The sequence below is a fragment of the Cyprinus carpio genome, chromosome B23 (genome assembly GCF_018340385.1).
Source record: "Cyprinus carpio isolate SPL01 chromosome B23, ASM1834038v1, whole genome shotgun sequence".
NCBI lineage: Eukaryota > Metazoa > Chordata > Actinopteri > Cypriniformes > Cyprinidae > Cyprinus > Cyprinus carpio.
In genome coordinates, this window is record NC_056619.1 from 12,349,456 (window position 1) to 12,372,075 (window position 22,620).

Sequence of the window (22,620 nt, forward strand, 5' to 3'; positions counted from 1 at the left end):
TGTTCTTGTTTTTCTGTCACCAAATAATGTTTACCAGTTTACACACTGTTGTATCAGCAGGAAATCTGACAAAAGACCAATTAGAGACATTCTGTCATTAAATACTCACACTCTTGTCGTTCCAAACCCACAACCTTTGTTCATCTTTGAAGCACAAATTAAGATATTTTTGATTTAGTCTGAGAACTCTCAGACCCTGCACAGAAAGCAATGGAACTGACATGTTCCAGAAAGGTAGTGAGGACATCATTAAAATAGTCCATGTGACATCAGAGGTTCAACCATAATTTGATGAAGCTATGAGAATACTTTTTGTGCATAAAGAAAAAAAATTACTTTATTTAACGATTTCTTCTCTTCCCTGTAAGTCTTCAGTGCGCATTCACAAGAGTACCACGACACGTGTGTGATGCTGCTGACACAGAAGTCTGCGTTCTGACGTAGAACGTCCATCTCTCTAAGTTCATTGTCTGTTCTATATTCTGGTTTGAATAAGTTAGGCTGGGCAAAAAAATTCAAGTCACCCTCTCTGTCTAAATCTTTAGACATGTTTACGAAGACTGTTTTTTGTACAGCGTGCATCTTCCTCTGCTTGTAAACCAGGCGTAGCACATTCGGGTTCTACGTCAGAAAGCCAGCTCTAGTGTCAGCAGCACAACACCCATGGAAGATAAAAAATGTTGAATAAAGTCATTATTTTTGTTTTGTTTGCACACAAAAAGTATTATTGTAGCTTCATAAAATTTAAGGTTGAACCACTGATGTCAAACTATTTTAACGATTTCCTTACTACCTTTTGGGGCCTTGAACGTGATAGTTCTATCGCTGTCTATGGAAGGTCAGAGAGCTCTCAGATTTCAGCAAAAATATCTTATTTGTGTTCCGAAGATGAACAAAGGTCTTACAGATTTGGAACGACATGAGAGTGAGTAAATAATCAATGACAGAATTTTCATTTTTGGGTGAATGATCCCTTTGAAAGGTGAATAATATAAATTTTATATATAGAGATTATATAAGAAAACTATATTTTTATAACTAACTTCGTAATCTATCAGTCAGTTACACACTAAGCTTGCATACATACTAATCCTGATATTTAGTAGGACTAGGTTTTGTTGCTTTCAATGTATCTGCCTTAAACAGATGTAATCTAACAAATGTAATTAATTTAACGTAAAAAGTACCTCACCTCAAAAAAAAAAAAAAAAAAAAAAAAAAAAAAAAACAACAAAAAAGAATCCCCGAGTGATGCCAACTTGACTCAACAAGCAAGCTGGTCAGACTGAAGAGAGACGGGGAAAAAAGTCCAGTGCAAGGGGCTGTTGTTTTTGAATTATGGAGAAAGAACATTTATATAATTAAGTTTATCAGTATAGAAAACAAAATTGTAGATTACATTAAATATAAAGTAACCCCGGAAACTTAAAAATAATATATTTTAATTTATCAGACTCTTTTACAAAAATAATCCCAAAGTTAAAATCTTAAACCTGGCTCTCTATCCCTACGGTTCCATAACAAACTGATTTTAACAGATGAATTAGTAGCCACACAGAAAGAAACATGCTTTTGATAAACAAGATCTTTATTTTCTTCTGTTGATTTTGTGTTTAAGTTTGGGGTTGAAAATTTAAAATTTTAGGTCAAGTGAGAACTACGTACATAAGAACATAAATATACAGGCAGTATGTAAACTAAGCCAATCACCAATATTAAACATTAGAATGTCCCTGAATTAAACAGTCTTTTTTTGCAGTAAGGGACAGTGGGCAGTGAGGCTCTTCCGGACTACTTCCAGGAGTTTGTCATGTCTGAATGCGTAACTGACAAGCCAACCTACAGGAGGCGAGAGAATTCAGCACTAGAGAACAAGGCAGCTGTAGCTCTATCAACTAAAAAACATCCAGACCCTAGTGCCACTGCAAACACAAACACACCTACAGTGGCATTACATATTCCCAAGCACATTCATTTCACATTTAATACTTTGAGCCAACATACATTCATGCTATTGAACACGAGCAGATCAATACCCTCAGCACCATGAATACCCAGATACACTTGCATCCACACACACACACACACACCTATTCTGTAATGCATCTGAATGGACTAGGTCTTATAAACTTAGGCATGATGTAATTCTGATGTAAAGAGAGTCCTCTCAGTCTCTAGTCACAGCTCCAGGAAGTCTCTGTCCAGGTCCCTGTAGGCTTCATCAATGTAGGAGGCAATAGCACAGCGTGAGCTTCTTCCAGAGCCCAGAAGCACTGAGACCGTCTCCTTCCAGTAGGTGAAGGGAATACAAGAGCTCTGTTTTTGGAAAGAGATAGAAAAGTTAATATCTTAAGAGCTCACAACTGTGAGAGGATATCTGTGTTTGGTCAATGGAGCCGAGCTCACGTTCTCCAGGCAGGTGCTGTCCTTGTCCTTGTTGAGGTAGTGGTGCTGCCAGAAGCGTAGAAGGTTGTGGAAGTTGTTGAGCAGGCAGCCGGGGTATTTCTCTGCATATTCCTTCTCTCGCAGAGCACTCAGATAAAGAGGCAACTTATCCCGCCTCCGCGCCAGCATCAGAATCACCAGACTGGTGTTCAGACAGCTCACGTTCTCCTGTGATTGATCAAAATCATGCCAATCAGTTTTAAGGGTCAATGGTATATAATAATAAAAAAAGAAATCAGTACCACTTTATTTTATGGTGTCATTCTTGTTACATGTACTTACTACAGTAAAAAACTTGCTTATTTACTTCATAAAAAGAATATTTACAAACAAAAAAAGCATTATACATAAAGGACTTCAGCTACACCTGAATCAATTGCATGCACCACTCTTGCTACTGCTCATGTGCCAGTGATTACACTTCCCTGTGTCAATACTGGCACTCATGCTGAAGGTTGCTGACCCCTGACACACACACACACACACACACACACACAAATCATATAACTTGCCTGAGTGAGGGTTTGGACATTGATGATGCTGGTCAGTCTGAAAAGGAAGGACAACCTGTTTTCCACCTGAGCCATGTGGGACAAGAGGCGACACTCTGAAAACACTTCCACCACTGAGAAAGAGACAAAGAAACACATCTTTAACACCCTTTAACACTCTCATCCATCTCTCAATCAACTGTTCAGTCATTTGAGTCAAACCTTTCACATCATTCGTCTGGCTCTCAAAGCGGTCCAGAGACAGGACGATACATCGCACCAGCATGTTAGAGTCTACCAGAGAGCTGTTGATCTGAGTCAGGAACATCTGAAACTGAGGTGTCAAAAGGGAGAAAGACAGATTTGAGAGGTACTGGATCATTTTACATTATAAGAAAAATCACAAAGGGTCTGACTGTAAACCCACCTTCTCCTCTGTGTTGACATATTTGTTAAATCTTTTGAAGGCATCGATGTTGAACTTCATAAGCTCACCAAGTAGGTCAAAGTAGCTCTGAAGGACGTCATGTGACTTGCAGCCGCTGTCGATGATGCAATATAGAATATGCTGAAAGAAGAGAATTATGAGATGACTTAATAGTTCTATAACTGTACACTACCTGGTTAAGATTTTTAAAGTTATTGAAAAAATTATCTTATGCTCACCAAGGTTGCATTTATTTAATTAAAAATACAGTAATATTTGAAATACTAGTACAGTCTGACATAATTTTTTTGTGTGTATGTGTATGTTCACGCAGGCATTGTAATGCATCACACACATATTTCGCTCACCTCCAACAAGCCTCTTCTGAGAAGGAACACTTGATCAGCATATGATGGCGTTCCTCTCAGAAAACTCTCCACGGCTCTTGCCTGCCAGAACCTGAAGCGAGACATGGAGAAATGTCAAACTCAAGACACGAGATGTCTATTATGAAAACATTACAATGTTATAAAACATTACAAAATGTGACTAAAGATCTCACCTGAATGAAGAATCAATTGGCTCTTTCTTCATGACTGAGATTAACCGTGTAAGAAGACCCTTTTTACCATCACAGACAAGGTTCCTGTAAACCAATTGACCAGTTAATATAAACCAATTAATGAGCAGTTCAAAATTTAAGTAATCTGATATGAAATGCATCCCCATGCCTGTCTGTGTTATTCAGTGCTTCCATTTCAAAGACGTTTGCATTCAGGTAGATGTCACTCAGTTCATTCAGTTCCTGTCCACTTAGAAGAAGGTATTTATTCCTGTGAACAATAAAGAAAAAGTTTCCTATCAGAACAGTTTGATCTTTCTCAGTTTTAGCATTTCCTTGCATCTCTTTGTGATACTCACTCATGGTGGTCACTGAAGCTCTGCAGCAGCCTGAGGAACTGGATCTTGAAAGAGATCTCCTGATGTAGAGGGGAAAAGAACTGTATTCTGCCACTGTAACCATCCATATGTAAGAGTCTTTTAAATAATAAAGGTAATAAAGGGCTGCTTCTTACCGGACTGCAGTCGCAGTTCTGGTTTTGCCGATGTAGGACGTGACCAGAAGGCTGCCTCCTCCAGATCAGCTTATCAAACAGGTTATTGAGACCTGGAATTAACTTAAACTCTGCCAACATTCTGTGAACCTGTGTCACAAGAGTAAAAATCTATGAAGAAAATCCTTCAAAATATCATTCAAAAGTAGAAGGACAGCATGATTTGTTTTCATTTTAAAAGACATTAAAGATGCTGTTCATTTTTTCCAAGAATCCTTGACCAAAAAGCATAACTGTGTATATGCACAACCGTTTTCAACACTGATAAAAATAAATAATGTTTCCTGAGCAATTCAGCACATTAGAATGATGACAGTAAAGACTGTGCGAAGACATTTACAATTCAATGTCATTACAATGTTTAAAAATCAGCTTTGATACCAATGGTATAAATTAGTTTTAATAAACATATTTAAATAGAAAACAGTTACTTTAAATTGTAATGTTCCATTTTATTACTGTTTTACTAAAATATATATATATATATATATATATATATATATATATATATATATATATATATATATATATATATATATATATATATATTACACAAAATAAATTCAAATTCTAAATAAACATACTGGTCAACCTTAGTCAACATTATTAAGTGACTGGTCAGTTAACTATTAGTTCATCCTGACTCATTCCACATCATATGTATTAAAATTCACAATCACTTCCATCCCATCACATTACCTGATTTCTCTGTCGGCCCATAAGCAGCACACACAGCACATAGAGAACCTCCACTTTGTACATGATCTCATGTACGATCTTCATGGATTGGGGCAGCCTGTGTCTGAGCGGACGAGAGGACAGGGAGCTCTCATCAGATGACTCTGAAAGACAGCCAATCAAGACTTGGTGAGACCAAATAATGCATCTAATGGAAATACCAGAGCGGGAAAGAGAGGAGGACCCCACCTGTACTGCTCTGCTCTGCTTCCTCAATTGCTAACTGCATGAGAGCATCCAGAACCAATGCATTGTCAAGCCAACTGTGCCAGTCCTCCAGCTCCAGTCGGGCAGAGGCATCCGCCGCCTCTGTAACTTTCCGTGTGGCAAGCTTACACAAACGCTCAATGAAGCCTGGGATATTCACCAGAGTTACTGCAGAAAGATCACATGACACTGTAAAATGTATAGTGCTATTTTACATAAGAGCAATTATAACCTTGTCAACATTTTGTGTGGATTAACTGCAGTTGTGTTTTCTAACCCTGGTTGCTCTCGGCGCGTGATGGGCATGTGCTGGTCTTTTGCTGGGTACTGCGGGCCAGGAGGGTGTGTTTGTCATCTACACCCACGTCTGGCTCTGATATGGTGACTGAGAGGATACGACAGAAGTTGGCCAGCTGCTGCTGGTTGAAGCTCTGGACCAGACTGGCCAAGTTGGGAATTTCTTCAAGCTGGATGATTTCCTAAGATTAAAATGGTAAAAAAAGTGATTTATTGCATTGCTAAAGTTCAGATAGCATTTCTAAAGAACACACAATGTTAATTTATTGCGTTGATAATTTTATTATAGATTTTTGATTAATTTATGATATATTTTGTAAATTACGTGTATTCATTAATGGCACACTGAATTTTCAGTCATAATCCGTCTTCAATGTCAGAAATTCTTCAGAAATCATTCTAATATGCAGATTTGATGCTCAATTTCTTATCAATTTTGAAAACATTTGTGCTGTTTTTATTTTTTGTGGAAACTGATACATATTAAGGTATAATATGTATCAGTTTCCACAAAAAAAATTAAAATATGAAATATATCAAATATTAAATATTATTTTTTCCACAAAAAATTTATTATACATGATATTAGTATTTAAAATAAGAATCACTTGTAACAAAAATTCTTACTATCTCTTTTGACCTATTTAATGCAACGTTTCTGAAAAACTATTATTATATTTTTAAACATAATTATACTGAACCCAGACATTTAAATAACAGTGTATATGCTTTGGCTTTTACCTTTCGAACACTCAGAATGTCCTCAATAAGAGTGGCAGTTTGTAGGAAAATCTTTTTATTGGACATGAGAGTGAACAGGAACGTGACAAAATCTTCCCTCGCTGCAAGGCTTTTTGTAACACCCTCTGTCTGTCAGACAAAAACAGAGGCTGTTACTCATGAGGAAACAAGCTAAACAATTCATAATTATTATTTGCATCCTTCCGGAGTCATACACATTGTTTTATACTTACACATATACAGCAGTTGTACAGAACGCTTAGACAATCCTTGATGAGATCATCACTCACTGAAAAGAATGAAGCAAATCTTTAATGATTGGGACAGCATTATTATTATTTCTATTCTTAAATTATGGAAATAAAGAATTTATTGGATTTATTATTTAAATAAGCTTACGTATGGGTAGGTCTCCCTGTACTGTGAGCGTTGGCCGCATCAGAATCTCTACAAATAACTGCAGATGAATGACAAATGCATAGTGAGTAACTAACAAATCTGCATTCTGCAATTATGAGAATTATGGTGCCAGCCAAACTGGTTTCTTTCAGATTAAAATATTATGATTCCAAGTTGGTACAGTTCAGTTTCTGCTGTTTTTCCACACTGCAAGAGCGGAATAAGAAGACAAAGCTAAGAACACGTAACAGCACTTGATGAGAAGCTCTTGTCATTTGACTTCTTGTGAGTATTTTTTTTCAAGTTGGTTTGGTTTAGAAATCTTCTGTAATATTTTTAACAATTGATTAATGATTAATTTAATGCTGCATCTGACACTATCGACAACAACATTCTTTTGAGTAGACTACAAAAATATGCTGGCATTAGTGGAATTGCATTGGCATGGTTCAAATCTTACTTATCGGACCATCATCAATTGCTAGCAGTGAATGACGAGGTATCATATCGATCACAAATAGAGTATGGAGTACCACAAGGCTCAGTACAAGGACCGCTGCTTTTCACGCTCCTTGCTGAGTATTCCTTCAACTCAAAACAGTTTGTACAATAGTGTACATTTTTACAGGCTCTTGGAGCTCTTGATCACGCATAACTCAAAACTAAAAACTACATATAAGAGGAATAAGAATAATTATTTACATTAATGCCTTCAAATACAGTATGGAGTGCCACAAGGCTCAGTACAAGGACCGCTGCTTTTCACGCTCCTTGCTGAGTATTCCTTCAACTCAAAACAGTTTGTACAATAGTGTACATTTTACAGGCTCTTGGAGCTCTTGATCAAGCATAACACAAAACTAAAAACTCCATATAAGAGGAATGAGAATAATTATTTACATTAATGCCTTCAAACGGAATACAATTAAACTTATTTTGACCAAGATAAGTAAGGAGTAATATTTAACTACAAAAAACTCACATCAACTCCTCCAAACAAGTCAAACGTATATGTATTTGGAGAAATCGACTCCTGTGGTGTTTTGCGCTCCTCTGTGACAAATGACATAGCCTCCATAGACAGCAATGATGACAGCTCCTGCACAATCACAAAACAACTCACTTAACATCTGATAGCAAATTATACAAATGTATTTAAGGCGATGCATTTTGTGTGAACAGACAAGGAAGTCTTGAATACCATGACCATGCTGTGAATCTTGGAGAGATCGCTGTTAGGATGGCTGCTCTCATGAAGTCTCCTCAATAACACTGGTATCCCATGCCATTGAGCTCTTTTATCTCTCTCTTCCAGCAGAGCCACAGGAAACTGCATTTGATAACACAATCACAACACTTGTCAAGCACTGCAAATACATTTCAAATAAGACAAACAGGTCAGACACTATATTATTTCTCTTATTAGTATCATTGATTATTTAAGCACTAAGTAGCTTAGGCTAGAGATATCGTCTAAATGCTGTATATTTTGGTTTGAGACCTATTTTATATTCATGGCTCTTCAGGCCCTCGTATGTAAACAGTGTCCAAGAAACGCTTTGAAGACAGTTTAGACCGTCATATAATTCAATATCTCACCTGAGACCCTCTAGTCAACCCAACACCCCTGATTTGGCCTTGTCGGATTTTATTAAAAATGTTTTTGCATGAATTTCCTCTGCTTGTTTGGGTCCGTGAAAAGCCAGAGCTCCTCGTCGCCATTGCTGTTCCTCTGACGCTGTGACGTTGAGAAGGTTCCACGAACCCAGCGGGGATGACAGAGTTAATACTGCTCCCTACTGGACTGGCGTGGAAACTACAACAATGCCTATTATGGACATAAACCACATACTCATAAACATTCCTTCCTTATGAATTCTAACCCTGATGGATGCACTATTTAATCACAATAAATAAATAAATAAATAAATAAATAAATAAATAAATAAATAAAAACATCATATATATTTTAACTTAGAAACCACGATGCATAATAATGAGTTAATAATAATAATAATAATAATAATAATAATAATAATAATAATAATAATAATATTAGATTTTTAACTATGGCACATTTAGTATTAAATCACACACAAACATTAATAATGAATATTATTATTTATAATATAATTAATGATTCAACTCTTTCAACTTTCATAATAATAACTAATAATTGACAATAATAATAAAAACAACTTTTTTTTTTTTTTTTTATTATTTTTATTTTTTTTTTTTTTTTTTATTATTATTATTATTATTATTATTATTATTGTGGATTTTAAGTATTTTTGGTTTTGTTGTGCAGTAATGTAAATCACGGACTATTATTAAAAGCAAAATATGCTCATATATTGTAAACCATTAACCTGCTGCAATTGTTATGAACTTGTTATATGAACTTAAAAATAACATAAAATAGCAAACTCTTTCTGTGTCATTATTTTCTATTATATTAAATTAGTGTATTCTTTGTGTGAATGTATATACTTATTTAAATTATTATACTTATTTAATTTTTAATTCATGGTATCCAATACAATGGACAGATGTCCTATATATAACAAATAGAGATATATATATTTTTCCTGGTCCACCTACATTTACTGTACACAGTATGACAAATAAACATTGAGGTTCCTGTTGTTTTCCCAATTTAGGTGGCTTACCCTTCCTTGTTAAATGACCATAACTCCATCTCTTGGGCGATGATGAATGAAACCAACCAACACACATATAATCAAGATCATCAAAGCATCAAAGGAGATTGAAGTTATGATAGAAGCCCATAGAAACTCAGCGCACACCCTCTGAGATGATAAACGACCAGCAAGGAAAGAGAGACGTGTGCCCATGCTCATGCGTTTCCTGAACACACAAGGAGGATCTGATGGGACTGTGTGCAGGACAACAGCACTAACTCGGCGACAAGGAAATGGGCGTTTGCTGAAGTTGACCCCAAGAAACATCCTCCAATTCACTGGTGAGCCGAAAAGGGCGGAAAGCAGCAACAGACCTGGATAAACACGACAAGAGTCCATACATAGTATACTTTCCTCTGCTGGGTTTGGATCACATCTGGTGAGTTCACATTTTATTTAGTTCGCTTCTACTATTGTTTATGATTTGAATAGTTATAAAAAGGAAATTTGAACCATAAAATACAACAGCATAACACTACCACATCAAACTCTCCTGTGAATATAACATGATTTTAACAAGGCAATGAAAATGAAAAGTTTTTGTTACTATAAATATCTCACAGAACAATACAAGACTGGTTATGAGAGTGTGACTTTTCCCAAGGCTGTTCTTCTCTAGTTTTGCCCTGAGGAAAAGCATGGTGTGTCTCAGAAAAGTCTGAATGAGTGCCTTAATTTCTCACTTCTGGACTCCAGCCATAGTCAGTTTACTTCTGGCCTTTTCCATCTTTAACTTTTAGCAAAAGCAGATTGTCAAACCTCTTGTGCTCACAGAAAACCTGAGGGTAATCATACAATCATGCAGTTGTATCTTAAACCCTCCAATCAACATCAAATAACTATTTTCTTATGTAATAATGATGATGATAATAATAATAATGGTTTTTATCATAATATTGATAGTATTATAAAAATAAATAACATACAGAAAATTGTTTTTACATAATATATTAACAATAACAATATAATATTATTTATAATATTTTAACATTTTAAGTGATGTGTTTATTGTTTTTAATAATTATTATTAATGTTTTTTTATATTATTGTTGGTATTATTATAATAATTAATATAATGAACATTGTTTATAATAAATATATTAACAACAACATGTTAGGTTAAATGTTTATAAAAATGAATCATAATAATAATGTTTTATCATATCATAACAAACATTATTTTTAAATAATAAATATATTAACAATAACAATTTATTATTTATAATATTTTGTCATGTTATGTGAAATGTTTATAAACATTAATAATAATAATAATAATAATAATAATAATAATGGTTTTTATCATATAATTGATAGTATATTGATAGTATTATGAAAAAAATAACATACAGAACAATGTTTTTATATAATATATTAACAATAACAATATAATATTATTTATAATATTTTAACATTTTAAGTGAGATGTTTATAAACATTAATAATAATTATGGTTTTTATCATATAATTGATAGTATTATAAAAATAAACATACAGAACATTGTTTTTATATAATAAATATATTAACAATAACAATATATTATTTATAATATTTTAACATGTTAAGTGAAATGTTTAAACATTAATAATAATAATGTTTTATCATATAATTGATAGTATTATAAAAATAAATAACATACAGAACATTGTTTATAATAAATATATTAACAACAACATGTTAGGTTAAATGTTTATAAAAATTAATCATCATAATAATGTTTTATCATATAATTGATAGTATTATAAAAATAAATAACATACAGAACATTGTTTTATATAATACTTATATCAACAATAACAATATAATATTATTTATAATATTTTAACATGTTAAGTGAAATGTTTATAAACATTAATAATAATATTGTTTTATCATAGAATTGATAGTATTATAAAAATAAATAACATACAGAACATTATTTTTATAAAATAAATATATTAACAACAACATGTTAGGTTAAATGTTTATAAACATTAATCGTAATAATTATTTTTTATCATATAATTGATAGTATTATAAAAATAAATAACATACAGAACACTGTTTTGTATACAATAAATATATTAACAATAACAATATAATATTATCCTATATTTAACATTTTAAGTGAGATGTTTATAAACATTAATAATAATAATGTTTTATCATATAATTGATAGTATTATAAAATAACATATATAACATTATTTTTTTATATAATAAATATAATACAGTTTAAAATATTTAAAAATGTTAAGTGAAATGTTCAGAAACAATATAATAATAATAATATTAATAATAAATATACAAATATTGTACAAATATATTAACAACAACATGTTAGGTTAAATGTTTATAAACATTGTTCAGATGAGAAAGTTTCGGATGTTGACAGGTGCTGTTCATCACCATGGCGTCTCTTCTGCTGTTTGTCACACTGCTTCATCTCATCACACTGACGGTTCTCTTCATCGCCACACTGGAGAAGGTAAATGTGTGAAACCCTTTACAGCGGATTACGTTCCAAAGCTATTTGACAATCCGTTAGTATGATGTGCATATGTCTGAAATCATGGGTGCATGTTTAATCTTCTGTATGATTCAGTCCTGGTGGGTTTGGGACGGCTCAGAACACTCGGACCTCTGGTACACCTGCAGATTTGACAATGAAACAGAGGCACGGCTCTGTTTATCATCAGAAAAGACGGGTAAAACAATACATTTGAGCACTTTAATGGTTTTAGAATATGGGGATTTACTCGAAGGTACATCACCACTGTTTAAAGATGAATAAGAATAGTCTCTCGGTTTTGTTTTTTTCCACCAGAATGGCTTCAGGCTGTGCAGGTTCTGATGATCCTGTCAGTGGTTTTCTCAGCCATCTCATTCCTGATATTCCTGGGACAACTCTTCACCATATCTAAAGGAGGACTCTTTTACCTCACCGGGGTCTGTCAGGCATTTGCCGGTAAGTGCTTCAACCTAATGAGCTTTATTGCCCAAGCCAAGCACTCATTTCAGTTGCTCTGAAGTCGAGGAAAATGATCTGAAATGTTGTGTCTTCTCAGGCCTCAACACCTTCACCGCTGTGCTCATTTACACTCTGCACAATAAAGAAATCCTCCACGACTCTCGGGAGCTGAGCTCGGGACACTTCGGCTACTGCTTTTACTTGGCGTGGGTTTGTGTACCTCTGCTCCTGTGCAGCGGAATCATGTACATCCATCTGCGCAAAAGGGAATAGAAACGAGTCTCCTAAAAAAAGACAAGCCATGCGGAGAATGTGTGCTGTTGATATACTCCACTGATTGATTATGTACTTTATGATAGCTTGCAGGACATTCATTTTTTGATTATTTAGACTGCATTTAGCCGTATATAAATATACAAAGTTGAAATATGGCCGAAGATCAGCCCATTTTAGTTAACTCTTAAAGGGCAACCACGACTAATCTATCAGATTAGCTAGATTATATCTAATTTAATAATAAATGGGGCCCACTTAATCTTGTTTCATACTGAAGGATGAACATTATAGTGATGCCAATATGTTAAAGTTTTAATATGTATTTTAGTAAAAAAAAAAAAAAATCCTACTGTCATTAATGTCTGATTTCAGTTTCATGCCTGTGTGAAAGTATTCCTCACAAATACAGTGCTAGACCTTGAGAGTGCCTGACAAACTCATGACTCCAGTTTCTGAACTAATAGCTTCCATCACGCTGTTTAGCATGATCTTACACAAACAAAGCTTTCAAAAACAAACCACTTTCTGGGGGATTAGGACATCAGCACCTGGTGGTGGTGACATGCTCTCAAGCTCCAAAAAATAAAAGTGCTCTCCAATGCCAGACAAAGGGGTTTAATATCAGGTTCACCACAGCTCACAATCACACAGTATCTCCAGAATTATAGTCATCTTCTGCATAGAGTACAAGAAGGCCACTGATATGTTCACCAGCAGCAGTGTCCGAAGTTGAAGTTGGCTCTTAATCAACCAATTCATAATTTCATCCTTTAATTACCAGGAAAAATATAATGATGACAATAATAAAAAAATCAATATAGCGTGACATCCTAAATATCAAAATAAAGCCTCAAATGTCATAAAAGTTAGATTGTTTTGTAAAAAAAAAAAAAAAAAGGTTTTACTCATTGACAGTTGAGGTTGATCTTGGTCATGGGGCTAGAATATAAGGCTACTTTAGCTTTAATGACAGTTGTGAGAAATGTTAAGGGATGAATCAGAGAACAAAGAATAAAACTGAGAAGGAGGTAAAGCAAAGCAGCGTAAAGCTGCGAGATAGACACCGAGGTAAAAGTATGTCAAAACTCTTCAGAAAGCTCTTTATTTCAATCTGAATATGTTCAGCAGTTATTCTAAAACCGTAAAACATGTTAGTTCTTCTCTTCGGTTCCTCTCTCCCTCTCTTTAACTCTATCACAGTGTGATTGCTTCCCCTTCATCTCCATTTCACTTTATCAGAAACACCCACCACCCCAAAACTGTCACGGAGGAATAACATATCACTAAAGAAAACAAAATTAAGTAATTAGAAGTCCTTTCAGTCCCGGTATCTCCAACTCCAGAGTGCTTCACTAAAGCCAGGTCACCGGTCACTTTAGCCGCTGCACAATGACTGCGTTCAGCAGGTTGGCTTCCTTCAGCGTCTGGCTCTCGTCCGTCAGCTCCTTGTTGGGGAAAGTCGTCATGAGAACGAACTCGGTGGCAGCTAAAGCCGGGCGAGCACTCACCACGAACTGACGCACATCAGACACCCTGTGACAGAGAAAGATGGAATAAGAGGAAGATTTTCATGATATAGAGTTATTTTCATTTTTTTTTTACCTGTGGGTGTGGTTGAACTTCTGCACCAGCCGGCCTCCGTCGGCCAGCCTGATCTGGATGCTAGTGACCGGTTGAGAGCTGTCCAAACTGACGGAAGCACTGGCCTCAGCTTCAAGGGCGGCCTGGTCCTGCGGGCTTCTCTGGTGCGACACCAGCTCTGGAGTGGCACTGCGGAGGTTAGAGGGAAATAAGGACAGCAAAGTTTGAAAAGTTCAGTCTGTGGCTGTGATTTGTTTTAATGAATATATGCATCTTCTCAAACTTGTTATGAGCAGCCCTTATAAACCCTGCGGTTTTCCATTAAAATAAAATTCAAGCCATACTGTAAAATAAAACTTTTTCTTATACTTTGTTTTACAACTAAATTAAAATAGTATTTTTTTATTTTAATATTATTATTATAGTCATACTGACACAATCACACAATTTTGGGCCAACTTGTGCAGCCCTACAAACAAGCAAAACAAACCTGCAGTTTTTTATTATTAATATTAATAGCTGTTAAAATTGCAATTTTTCCACAAATTGCGAAGCTCTAATATTTTTCCCAAAATCGTGAAGCCCTACTATTTTCCTATTGCTATTAACAGCACCAAACACAGGAGGACAGTACAATTGTCAATAAACTATAAAAGGCAATAAACTATCGCCCCCTTGTGGTAAAACAGATACACCGAACGTAGAAAACAAGGCTTAAAAAGTTAATACTGCACATTGTTCATACTTGTGATGGGTAAGGATTGACTAATTAACCACCAATTTCAGTTAAGTGTTGGGTAAGGATTGAATTTTTGTTTATATTTTTTTTTTTTTTTTTTTTAGTTTTTAGATTATTGTAATTATTGTAAGAACAATAAGTGTCACAATTAACATCTGAAATCAAATTATCTACTCCAATCATTATGTATAATAACCAGAGCCATGCACAGACATTTTGAGGGGCAGTGGCCCAAACCAAGAAAAGGGGCACTGGGGTGTGGGTGCTTGTTAATACAAATTATCCAGTTGTTACAAATATACAATTAAAAGAGAAGATAGCACACTCTTTAATAATTGACTTTATTGTAGATGTTTTGATTAGAGTAGGCTCTCCCTCACTCTCTGAGCCTGCTTCTGTCTCATCTTTAGTGGAAACAGAGGAGAGTGGAGTAAGTTGACCAACCCCCTGCATCTTGGCAACTGTACACTTTAACTGTCATGTGACCGTGTATTTTGGTACCACGCATCATTTCTGCCAGATTGTGAAGAGGAGAAACACACTGGGGGAATGGAAGGCCCCACAGCCGTAGCCAGGGTTTGAAGATAAGTGTGGTCTGGGTGGGAATTGTGCTATAATAACCCTCTCATTATATACACTTTAAAAACACTTTAAAAGAGACAGATATGTAGATGTTTGTGAAAGATGTTTTCTCTGTTTTGGAGGAATGAGCATTGTTAAATTATATCACATTGCACCATTACTTTAGGTTAGGGGTAGCTATATAATTTTATCAGTTGTTTATTATTCATTTAGCAATACATAGGCCTATTACTGTTATAGTTTTCATTAATAACCATTGCTATATAGATAACTTTGTCTAGTGCCCTTATGAATGTTGCTGGCACGACATGAAATATGAAATGAAATATGAAATTTGAAATTTGAACTACAATATGAAATAACAGACGTAACATACTTGTTCTACAGATCTCTGCACTAGTGTTATAAGCTACTGTTTTGATAGCGTTGATATTGAACTACAATATGAAATAACAGACGTAACATACTTGTTCTACAGATCCTTTACCGAATGTGGTATCCTGCCAGGAATGTCTGTGGGCTCTTTTGATTACTATCAGCTTAAGTTCTGGCATGGTTGCCAGATATGGCTATGAAAACAAATAAAAATAAATAAATAAAAATATATTTCCACCTGTAGTCACTCATGGCCAACAAACTCTGTTTAGTCTGTTTTTAGGAAGGCTACAACTTTGGTGTTCAACATATTGTTTCATAACAATTAAATATTAAAATTTAAACTTCATTTGGTTGGTTTTATGTTGTTAAAGATAACTTTAAGAAATATGACTGTCTGTAAAAGGAAATTATTAAATTGGTTTTTAAATTGTTATTTATTTCACATGGGTCTTGAATCAGATTCAGTCTGATTACTAGTAATAATTATTTTATTTTTTTTTTTTTGTCTACAAATTGTGCCAACGACAGCCAATTTTGTGTTATCTATATTAGATCTGATCAGGTACAATAATTTGATTAGACATTCTAATTCTAAGAACATGGATAGCAATATCATGATGTGTTTTTTTGTTTGTTTTGAATAACAAAAACAAACAGTAACAGACAGCTTTGAGCTGGGGTGATGGGGGATTGGTGCGAGGGGCACCTCAGCCGATGAGGGCAAAGGGGCAGTGGCTCTTGCCACCGGGCCACCCTCCGTGCACGGCCCTGATAATAACGTCCTTGTCAGGACTTTAAAGTTCCATGCAAAATATTTTATAGAACAATTTCACTACTGAAACTGTAAACAGACAAAGTCTAATCACTGTTAATATAAAACAAATTACCTCTTAACTTCAGAGAAAAAAAAAGACATTGATTGGTTCATTCAGTCAATAAGTCTTCCTGTCCATCGAGGCATTAGCCAAACACTTGTTTTAGCAAGAGAAACAGTGTAATAAAGCACTTCAGCATTCCTTAGCTCAGAAGAGGAATAAAGAAACAGTTTTCCAACCAGCGTTAATTTTGACAGCAAATTTGGATTTAGTTTTAGTCAGTCTAGTTTGGACTAAAAACCCATTTAGTTTAGTCACATTTTAGTCTTCTGAACTGATTTAATCTTATTCTAGTTTTAGTCGACGTAATATCATATGACTTCAGTTGACTAAATCTACAGTAAATTTACCCCCGGTTTCACAGACAAGGCTTAAGCCTAGTCCTAGACTTAAATGTAAATCTTAGCTGTTTCAACTGAAAGAAACTTGCACTGATTGATCTTAAAATATAACAATGCCTTTGTTTTGTCTCAAGATGGAATCTTAGCTTTATTTTTTTTTTTTTCTAAGGCACGTTTATAAAAATTACTTAAATGTCCAAATTGAACTATGGCCTAATCCTGGTTTAGTCTAAGCCCTGTCTGTGAAACCAGGCCAACATGTCCTTTTCTCGAAATTAAATAAAACCACTTCTCATAAAGAAACAAGAACACGGTCCTCTTTTGAAATACCATTGGTTATATAATAGGCATTCTTTATAACAACTTGCATACATTGACATCATTTTTCAAGCAGACATTTATTTATATTAGTGCTGTCAAACAATTAATCGTGTCCAAAATAAAAGGTTTTGTTTACATAATATATGTAGGTATACAGTGTATATTTATTATGTTCATATAAATACACACACATAATATTTACATGTATATACATCTATACATTAATATTCTTATTTTATATTATATATATATATATATATATTTAATATATAAACATTTTTCTTAAATATATAACATGCATGTGTTCGTATTTATATATACATAATAAATACACACAGTATACACACATATTTTATGTAAACAAAACCTTTTTTTGCATGCAATTAATCGTTTGACAGCACTAGTTTATATACATTAAAATGAGAATCATTCAAGAGCAGTAAGTGATTTTCTCTCTTTTGTTGATTCATTAACAATAAGGACACAGACAACAGCAACTAAATTAGGCTGCTGCCCCTTTAAAACTGAATGCACAGATTCAATACACTAGTACACACATCTGATATTCTCCCAACGGTTTACATTCACTTCAGATGTAACCGGGTGTGTTTATGTGAATACTCATCAAAACGGACAATTTGAGATCATTTTGTGTGTATTTCTCCGTTAAGATGCAAGAGAAAAGAGAATTCAACGTAATTGTGTGATGTTTAGGTGTTTATTTTGTGCTTTTGTTTAAGGGCTCTTACGCGTCGTCAGGCTTTTCAAATTTTTCCATATGTCTGGTCTTTCTTATTCCCAGGCGCTGACATTTTTTACATTTTATGAGACGTGCAGCAAGTGTATACAAACTTATGATAAGAGCATTACAGTTCAAATGCGCACATCTCCCTTCCTTTCCACACAGGAAATCCGTTCTGACTGGATCTCTGCTCAGTCGTCCCTCCCTAACTTCTTAAACATTTTTGTCTCATTTTTATCCATTGACAAAAATGTCAATATATTTTTGTCAATGTCTTTGTCATGCAAAAATAGTTTTTATTCGTTATAGTCTCATTTTCATCAGTGAAAAAAAGTCATTGGCGAAAATTATTCATCATTGAAATTAACACGTTTGAAAGCAAATTTGGGTTTGGAAAAATCTTCATCCCGATGGTCCTCCATGTCTAGGTTTACCTGTCCACCCCGGAAACGCTGTCTCAATTCCAGAGGAATCTCCCTGAAAGTGCCAGAAAGCAAGAAAGAGGTTCTATTAAGTCTGATTTGACAATCAGTTAGAAGAGGACTGTCTAATAAAAGTCAACTAATAAGTCAGTATCTAGAGGGCCCAACACAAAACTAAATGTGTTTTAATGTGTGCAAAGAACACAACCAAAAACTTTAGAGGATTCTGGAATTAACTTGAGGGGGAACTATGATTTCAGTTAATTAAAATCAACTTCTGTAAACTGCCAAAATGACCAAATACCAGTGAATGGATTCAGAGCTCACCCTCTGCGGATGGACTCCAGGAAGAGAGCGTTCCCAGGATCACTGTAGTTCCTCAGCTCTCCATCATCAAGACTAAAGCCAGTCTTCCAGAGCTTCAGCACCACATGCACCTGTTGGCACAGCACAAACCACTGCAGCAGATCTCTCTACGTCTCAAAGACTTCAGCGGTCACAGGCTAGTGACTCACATCTTGTGCACTGCTGGACTGTCTCCTTTTTTCTTGCAAATTAGTGGTTCTTCTTTTGGTGCTGCACCCAATCGATAACCACCACCCAGAAACGGCTGTAGAATAAGACGACAAAGAAAAATGGAGTGACTCAAAATCAGATGAGATATGAGTACACAACAAGCAGGCATATAATCTTTAATTTACAGTATAGTTTATTCAGTGGAGAATCTACCTTGCTGGATTTGCTGGATTCTCCAGGTCCCTTGCCTGGTTTGTCAACAGGAACCGCCCCGTGCTCCTTAGCACCTTTAAACAAGTCCTCAACCAGCTCATTTGGGCTCTTCTTTTTGGGAGGACCAACAATCTGCTGCCCACTGCGTTCTGAGCCCCCGGCAAAGAACCTATGAGAGCAAAAGTCAGACATTACTCAATAAAATTAAGCATTGAATGCCATTTTTGAGTTAACATTGCATTTAAAAAGTGAGAGTATTTATTTCATTACTTAGTCTTGGAGGGTGACATGTTATATTTGATATAAAACATTACATGAACATTATATGAATCATTATATTACAGCTGCACAATTAATCAAGTTTCTAATCGCTATTACAATTATGGATGCCACAATTACATAATCATTCAAAGCAGCAATTAATCATTCATAAAAGTCCACTTATGTTATTCTGCATGCTTAAGATGCGTTTTTTTCTTTCTACGTGTTATCTTAAGGGTTTTTCCCATTATTTTAATTTTAGTGTAACATTATAATACCATTCATATTTGTACTTTTTTAGAATTTAAAGAAGAAACTAATCTGATGTATAGTTGACATTTGAGGCTTAATACAATAGAAAAGCACTAAAGGTTTTTCAGTTAGAGTGTTTTCATATAAAAATAGAACATGCAGTTGCATCAAACAATGGTATAAACATCATTCAGTGTAAATTGTGATAATCGCAATTACTAATCGCAATTACAATTTCAAGGGAATAATCGACAAGTATGATTTTTGTCATAATCGTGCAGCCCTACATTATATGAACCCTAAATATCTAATTTATTCTGCTATAATCATCACACTTTTTCAATGATCTTTTAATAATTGAAACACTAAGTTGAATATTTCTACTTCTCCAAATCATGTTAATGCATGATCATTAGAACAGCAAAAAGATAGTGACTAAAAATGGAGAAAAACCTAAAAGACATGGTGTGCAGTCACAGAATCTAAATTTGTCCTTTATGCAATCATATACAAGAAAAACAACTTCTCAATCCAAAAAAAAAATATATATATATAGGTGACGTTTGATAATTGTTGCAATCTTAAATTGTTTATGCAATCTAGAGGTTGCTTAAAATAAACACTGCAATATTCTATTTTTTTTTAAAAATCATTATATGAACACTAAATATCTAATAAACACTGCAATACTGATTTACAAGTATAAATGATTCATATTATAATGAAATTCCTTTAAAAAATAGGAAATTTCCATTTTGATTTCATGGTGAGTTGGTGACTTGAGCTGTTAACTGTAGAGGAATTCAGTACCTCTGGCCTTCCTCTTCACCGCTGTCATCTTCATCCTCGTGCATGAATTCTCTAAAGGATGTCACTCTGTGTTCACTGAAATCAAAACACATCGCATTACCCGTACATCTGATACTGTATAACTGAAAAGCCAAAACATATGACTTATGTTACCTTGGCCCCGCGGACCGACTGACAGAGACAGATTCTGGCTGAGGAAGGGTGGCAATATCATCATCTCCTCCATCCTCAAAGAAATTAGCTAAAGCAAGCTGAGGACACAGAGGTAACGGAGCAGTCACTTCATTTCAGAGATAGACAGACACGCACTGCGTGAACTACACAAACAAACAACACCTACTCTCTGCCTTCTGTAACTAGATAAATCAGATTCATTATATTAGCGACTCCAAAATCACATAATTTAGGATGTTTCAGGACGAACAGAAATCAAACCACGAATGTAAACATGAGTATCTCTTGATCATGCTAACGTTAAACTGCTAGCTTAAGACTTCGTTTCTATGTAAAATATACAGGCACGGTTTAAAAATCTCTACTTCATCGTAATACTGACTGCCAGTCCTGCAGTGTGAATCATATCAAATATGATTAACCAGATGAACCGGTTTAAGATACTTCTTGTGATTTTAATGAAGAGTGACTTGCACATTTCGTTAGCCGGCTGTACGTACACTTCACTGGCTGCCCGTGGAGGCTTAAAGTCTGCTAAATCCTCGGATGCAGAGCTCGTGCTTCACAGTATAATATTTCAGTGATAAAGTGATCAGTGTGCTACTGACCTGCAGGTCCCAGCCGGCTGACTCGAGGAAGAAACGGGCCCTCTCTTCATCAACATCAGTTACAGCGACGAACCCCCTCACCGCTTCTTCCCGCTCCGCCATTTTGACGTGTCACGCGCAGGAGAGATCCGACAGGAAACGGGGAAACGAAAGCGTAGTTCCGCTGTTTTGGAGCACAAAGTTCAGAGTGTTTTTTTTTTTTTTGCGTCGATGTTTTTGCAAATGCACATATTTTTGTTTTAAATTTAAAGATTTATAATAATCCGCAAAACAATCATATATCGATTTGCATATATTTATTTAGCAGGCTATAAGGTGCATACTTATTATTTTTATATGTACTTAAAACATATATAGTGCAGATATTACCACTTCAGCCTTAGCACATGTGGAGAATTAAGAATTCAAAAACAAATTCATTATGTCGTGATCGCTCCCCTTTTATATATTTATATATATTGGAGGCCAGCAGATGGCAGTACAGAACCGTCTGTTAGTCACTACATTAGTTGCTCCTACTATGCAGCGCATAATTTCAGGTCCACATCATGTTTTGTTTTATTGGATACAAATTATATTTATAGTTTACAAAGATGTAAATTATATTAGTTCGTTAATGATGGTAAACAATTGGCAGATGGTGCAACATTTGTCATATTCCATCTTTATTTGATCCCTTTCTCTGACTGAAATCTTTCAAACCGAAATAAAAAAGGGTTTTCTTTGCAATATTGTTTTGATTGGTCATCATTTCATTTTTTATTTTTTTTCTTGTGTCCTCAAATTTACTTTCAATGCTGTTCACCCTGTTGGTTAAGTCCTACTGTCCTCACTTCAGAGAACTTCTTTCAGATTACAGAAACATTTTATTATATCAAAAAGTCAAACGATAGCTGCAAAATATCAAAATTAACTTTATGTTGACACTGCCATGCAGGCTAAATTTAATCCCATGCTTCTTATACCTATATGATACTATAGCATATAGCATAATAATATTTATAATAATAATAGCA

The 22,620-nt window shown here is 34.7% G+C and overlaps 3 protein-coding genes across 3 annotated transcripts; 1 reads left to right on the forward strand and 2 right to left on the reverse strand.

The window, feature by feature from the left end:
• Window positions 1–1,570: 1,570 nt before the first annotated feature.
• Window positions 1,571–8,643, reverse strand: LOC109088215 (short transient receptor potential channel 4-associated protein-like). Its single transcript, XM_042750018.1, has 19 exons — window positions 8,460–8,643; window positions 8,062–8,190; window positions 7,843–7,959; window positions 6,861–6,918; window positions 6,695–6,750; window positions 6,462–6,590; window positions 5,701–5,902; window positions 5,406–5,591; window positions 5,178–5,320; window positions 4,440–4,568; window positions 4,285–4,343; window positions 4,095–4,196; window positions 3,926–4,009; window positions 3,732–3,822; window positions 3,364–3,504; window positions 3,159–3,270; window positions 2,958–3,070; window positions 2,407–2,613; window positions 1,571–2,316 (listed from the first exon to the last, which is right to left on the reverse strand). The coding sequence occupies exons 1-19, from the start codon at window positions 8,580–8,582 to the stop codon at window positions 2,179–2,181; spliced, it is 2,319 nt and encodes a 772-aa protein (XP_042605952.1). The 5' UTR covers window positions 8,583–8,643; the 3' UTR covers window positions 1,571–2,178.
• Window positions 8,644–9,795: 1,152 nt separating this feature from the next.
• Window positions 9,796–13,211, forward strand: LOC109082424 (epithelial membrane protein 3-like). Its single transcript, XM_042751025.1, has 5 exons — window positions 9,796–9,941; window positions 11,938–12,030; window positions 12,148–12,250; window positions 12,370–12,510; window positions 12,611–13,211. The coding sequence occupies exons 2-5, from the start codon at window positions 11,953–11,955 to the stop codon at window positions 12,784–12,786; spliced, it is 498 nt and encodes a 165-aa protein (XP_042606959.1). The 5' UTR covers window positions 9,796–9,941; window positions 11,938–11,952; the 3' UTR covers window positions 12,787–13,211.
• Window positions 13,212–13,388: 177 nt separating this feature from the next.
• LOC109088210 (NSFL1 cofactor p47) lies at window positions 13,389–21,761 on the reverse strand. Its single transcript, XM_042751026.1, is given in 9 exon segments — window positions 13,389–14,322; window positions 14,392–14,608; window positions 18,719–18,825; window positions 19,098–19,207; window positions 19,297–19,380; window positions 19,500–19,668; window positions 20,823–20,897; window positions 20,976–21,073; window positions 21,605–21,761. Coding segments are annotated over 9 exon segments (1,125 nt in total). The 5' UTR covers window positions 21,707–21,761; the 3' UTR covers window positions 13,389–14,159.
• Between the last annotated feature and the right edge of the window lie 859 nt (window positions 21,762–22,620).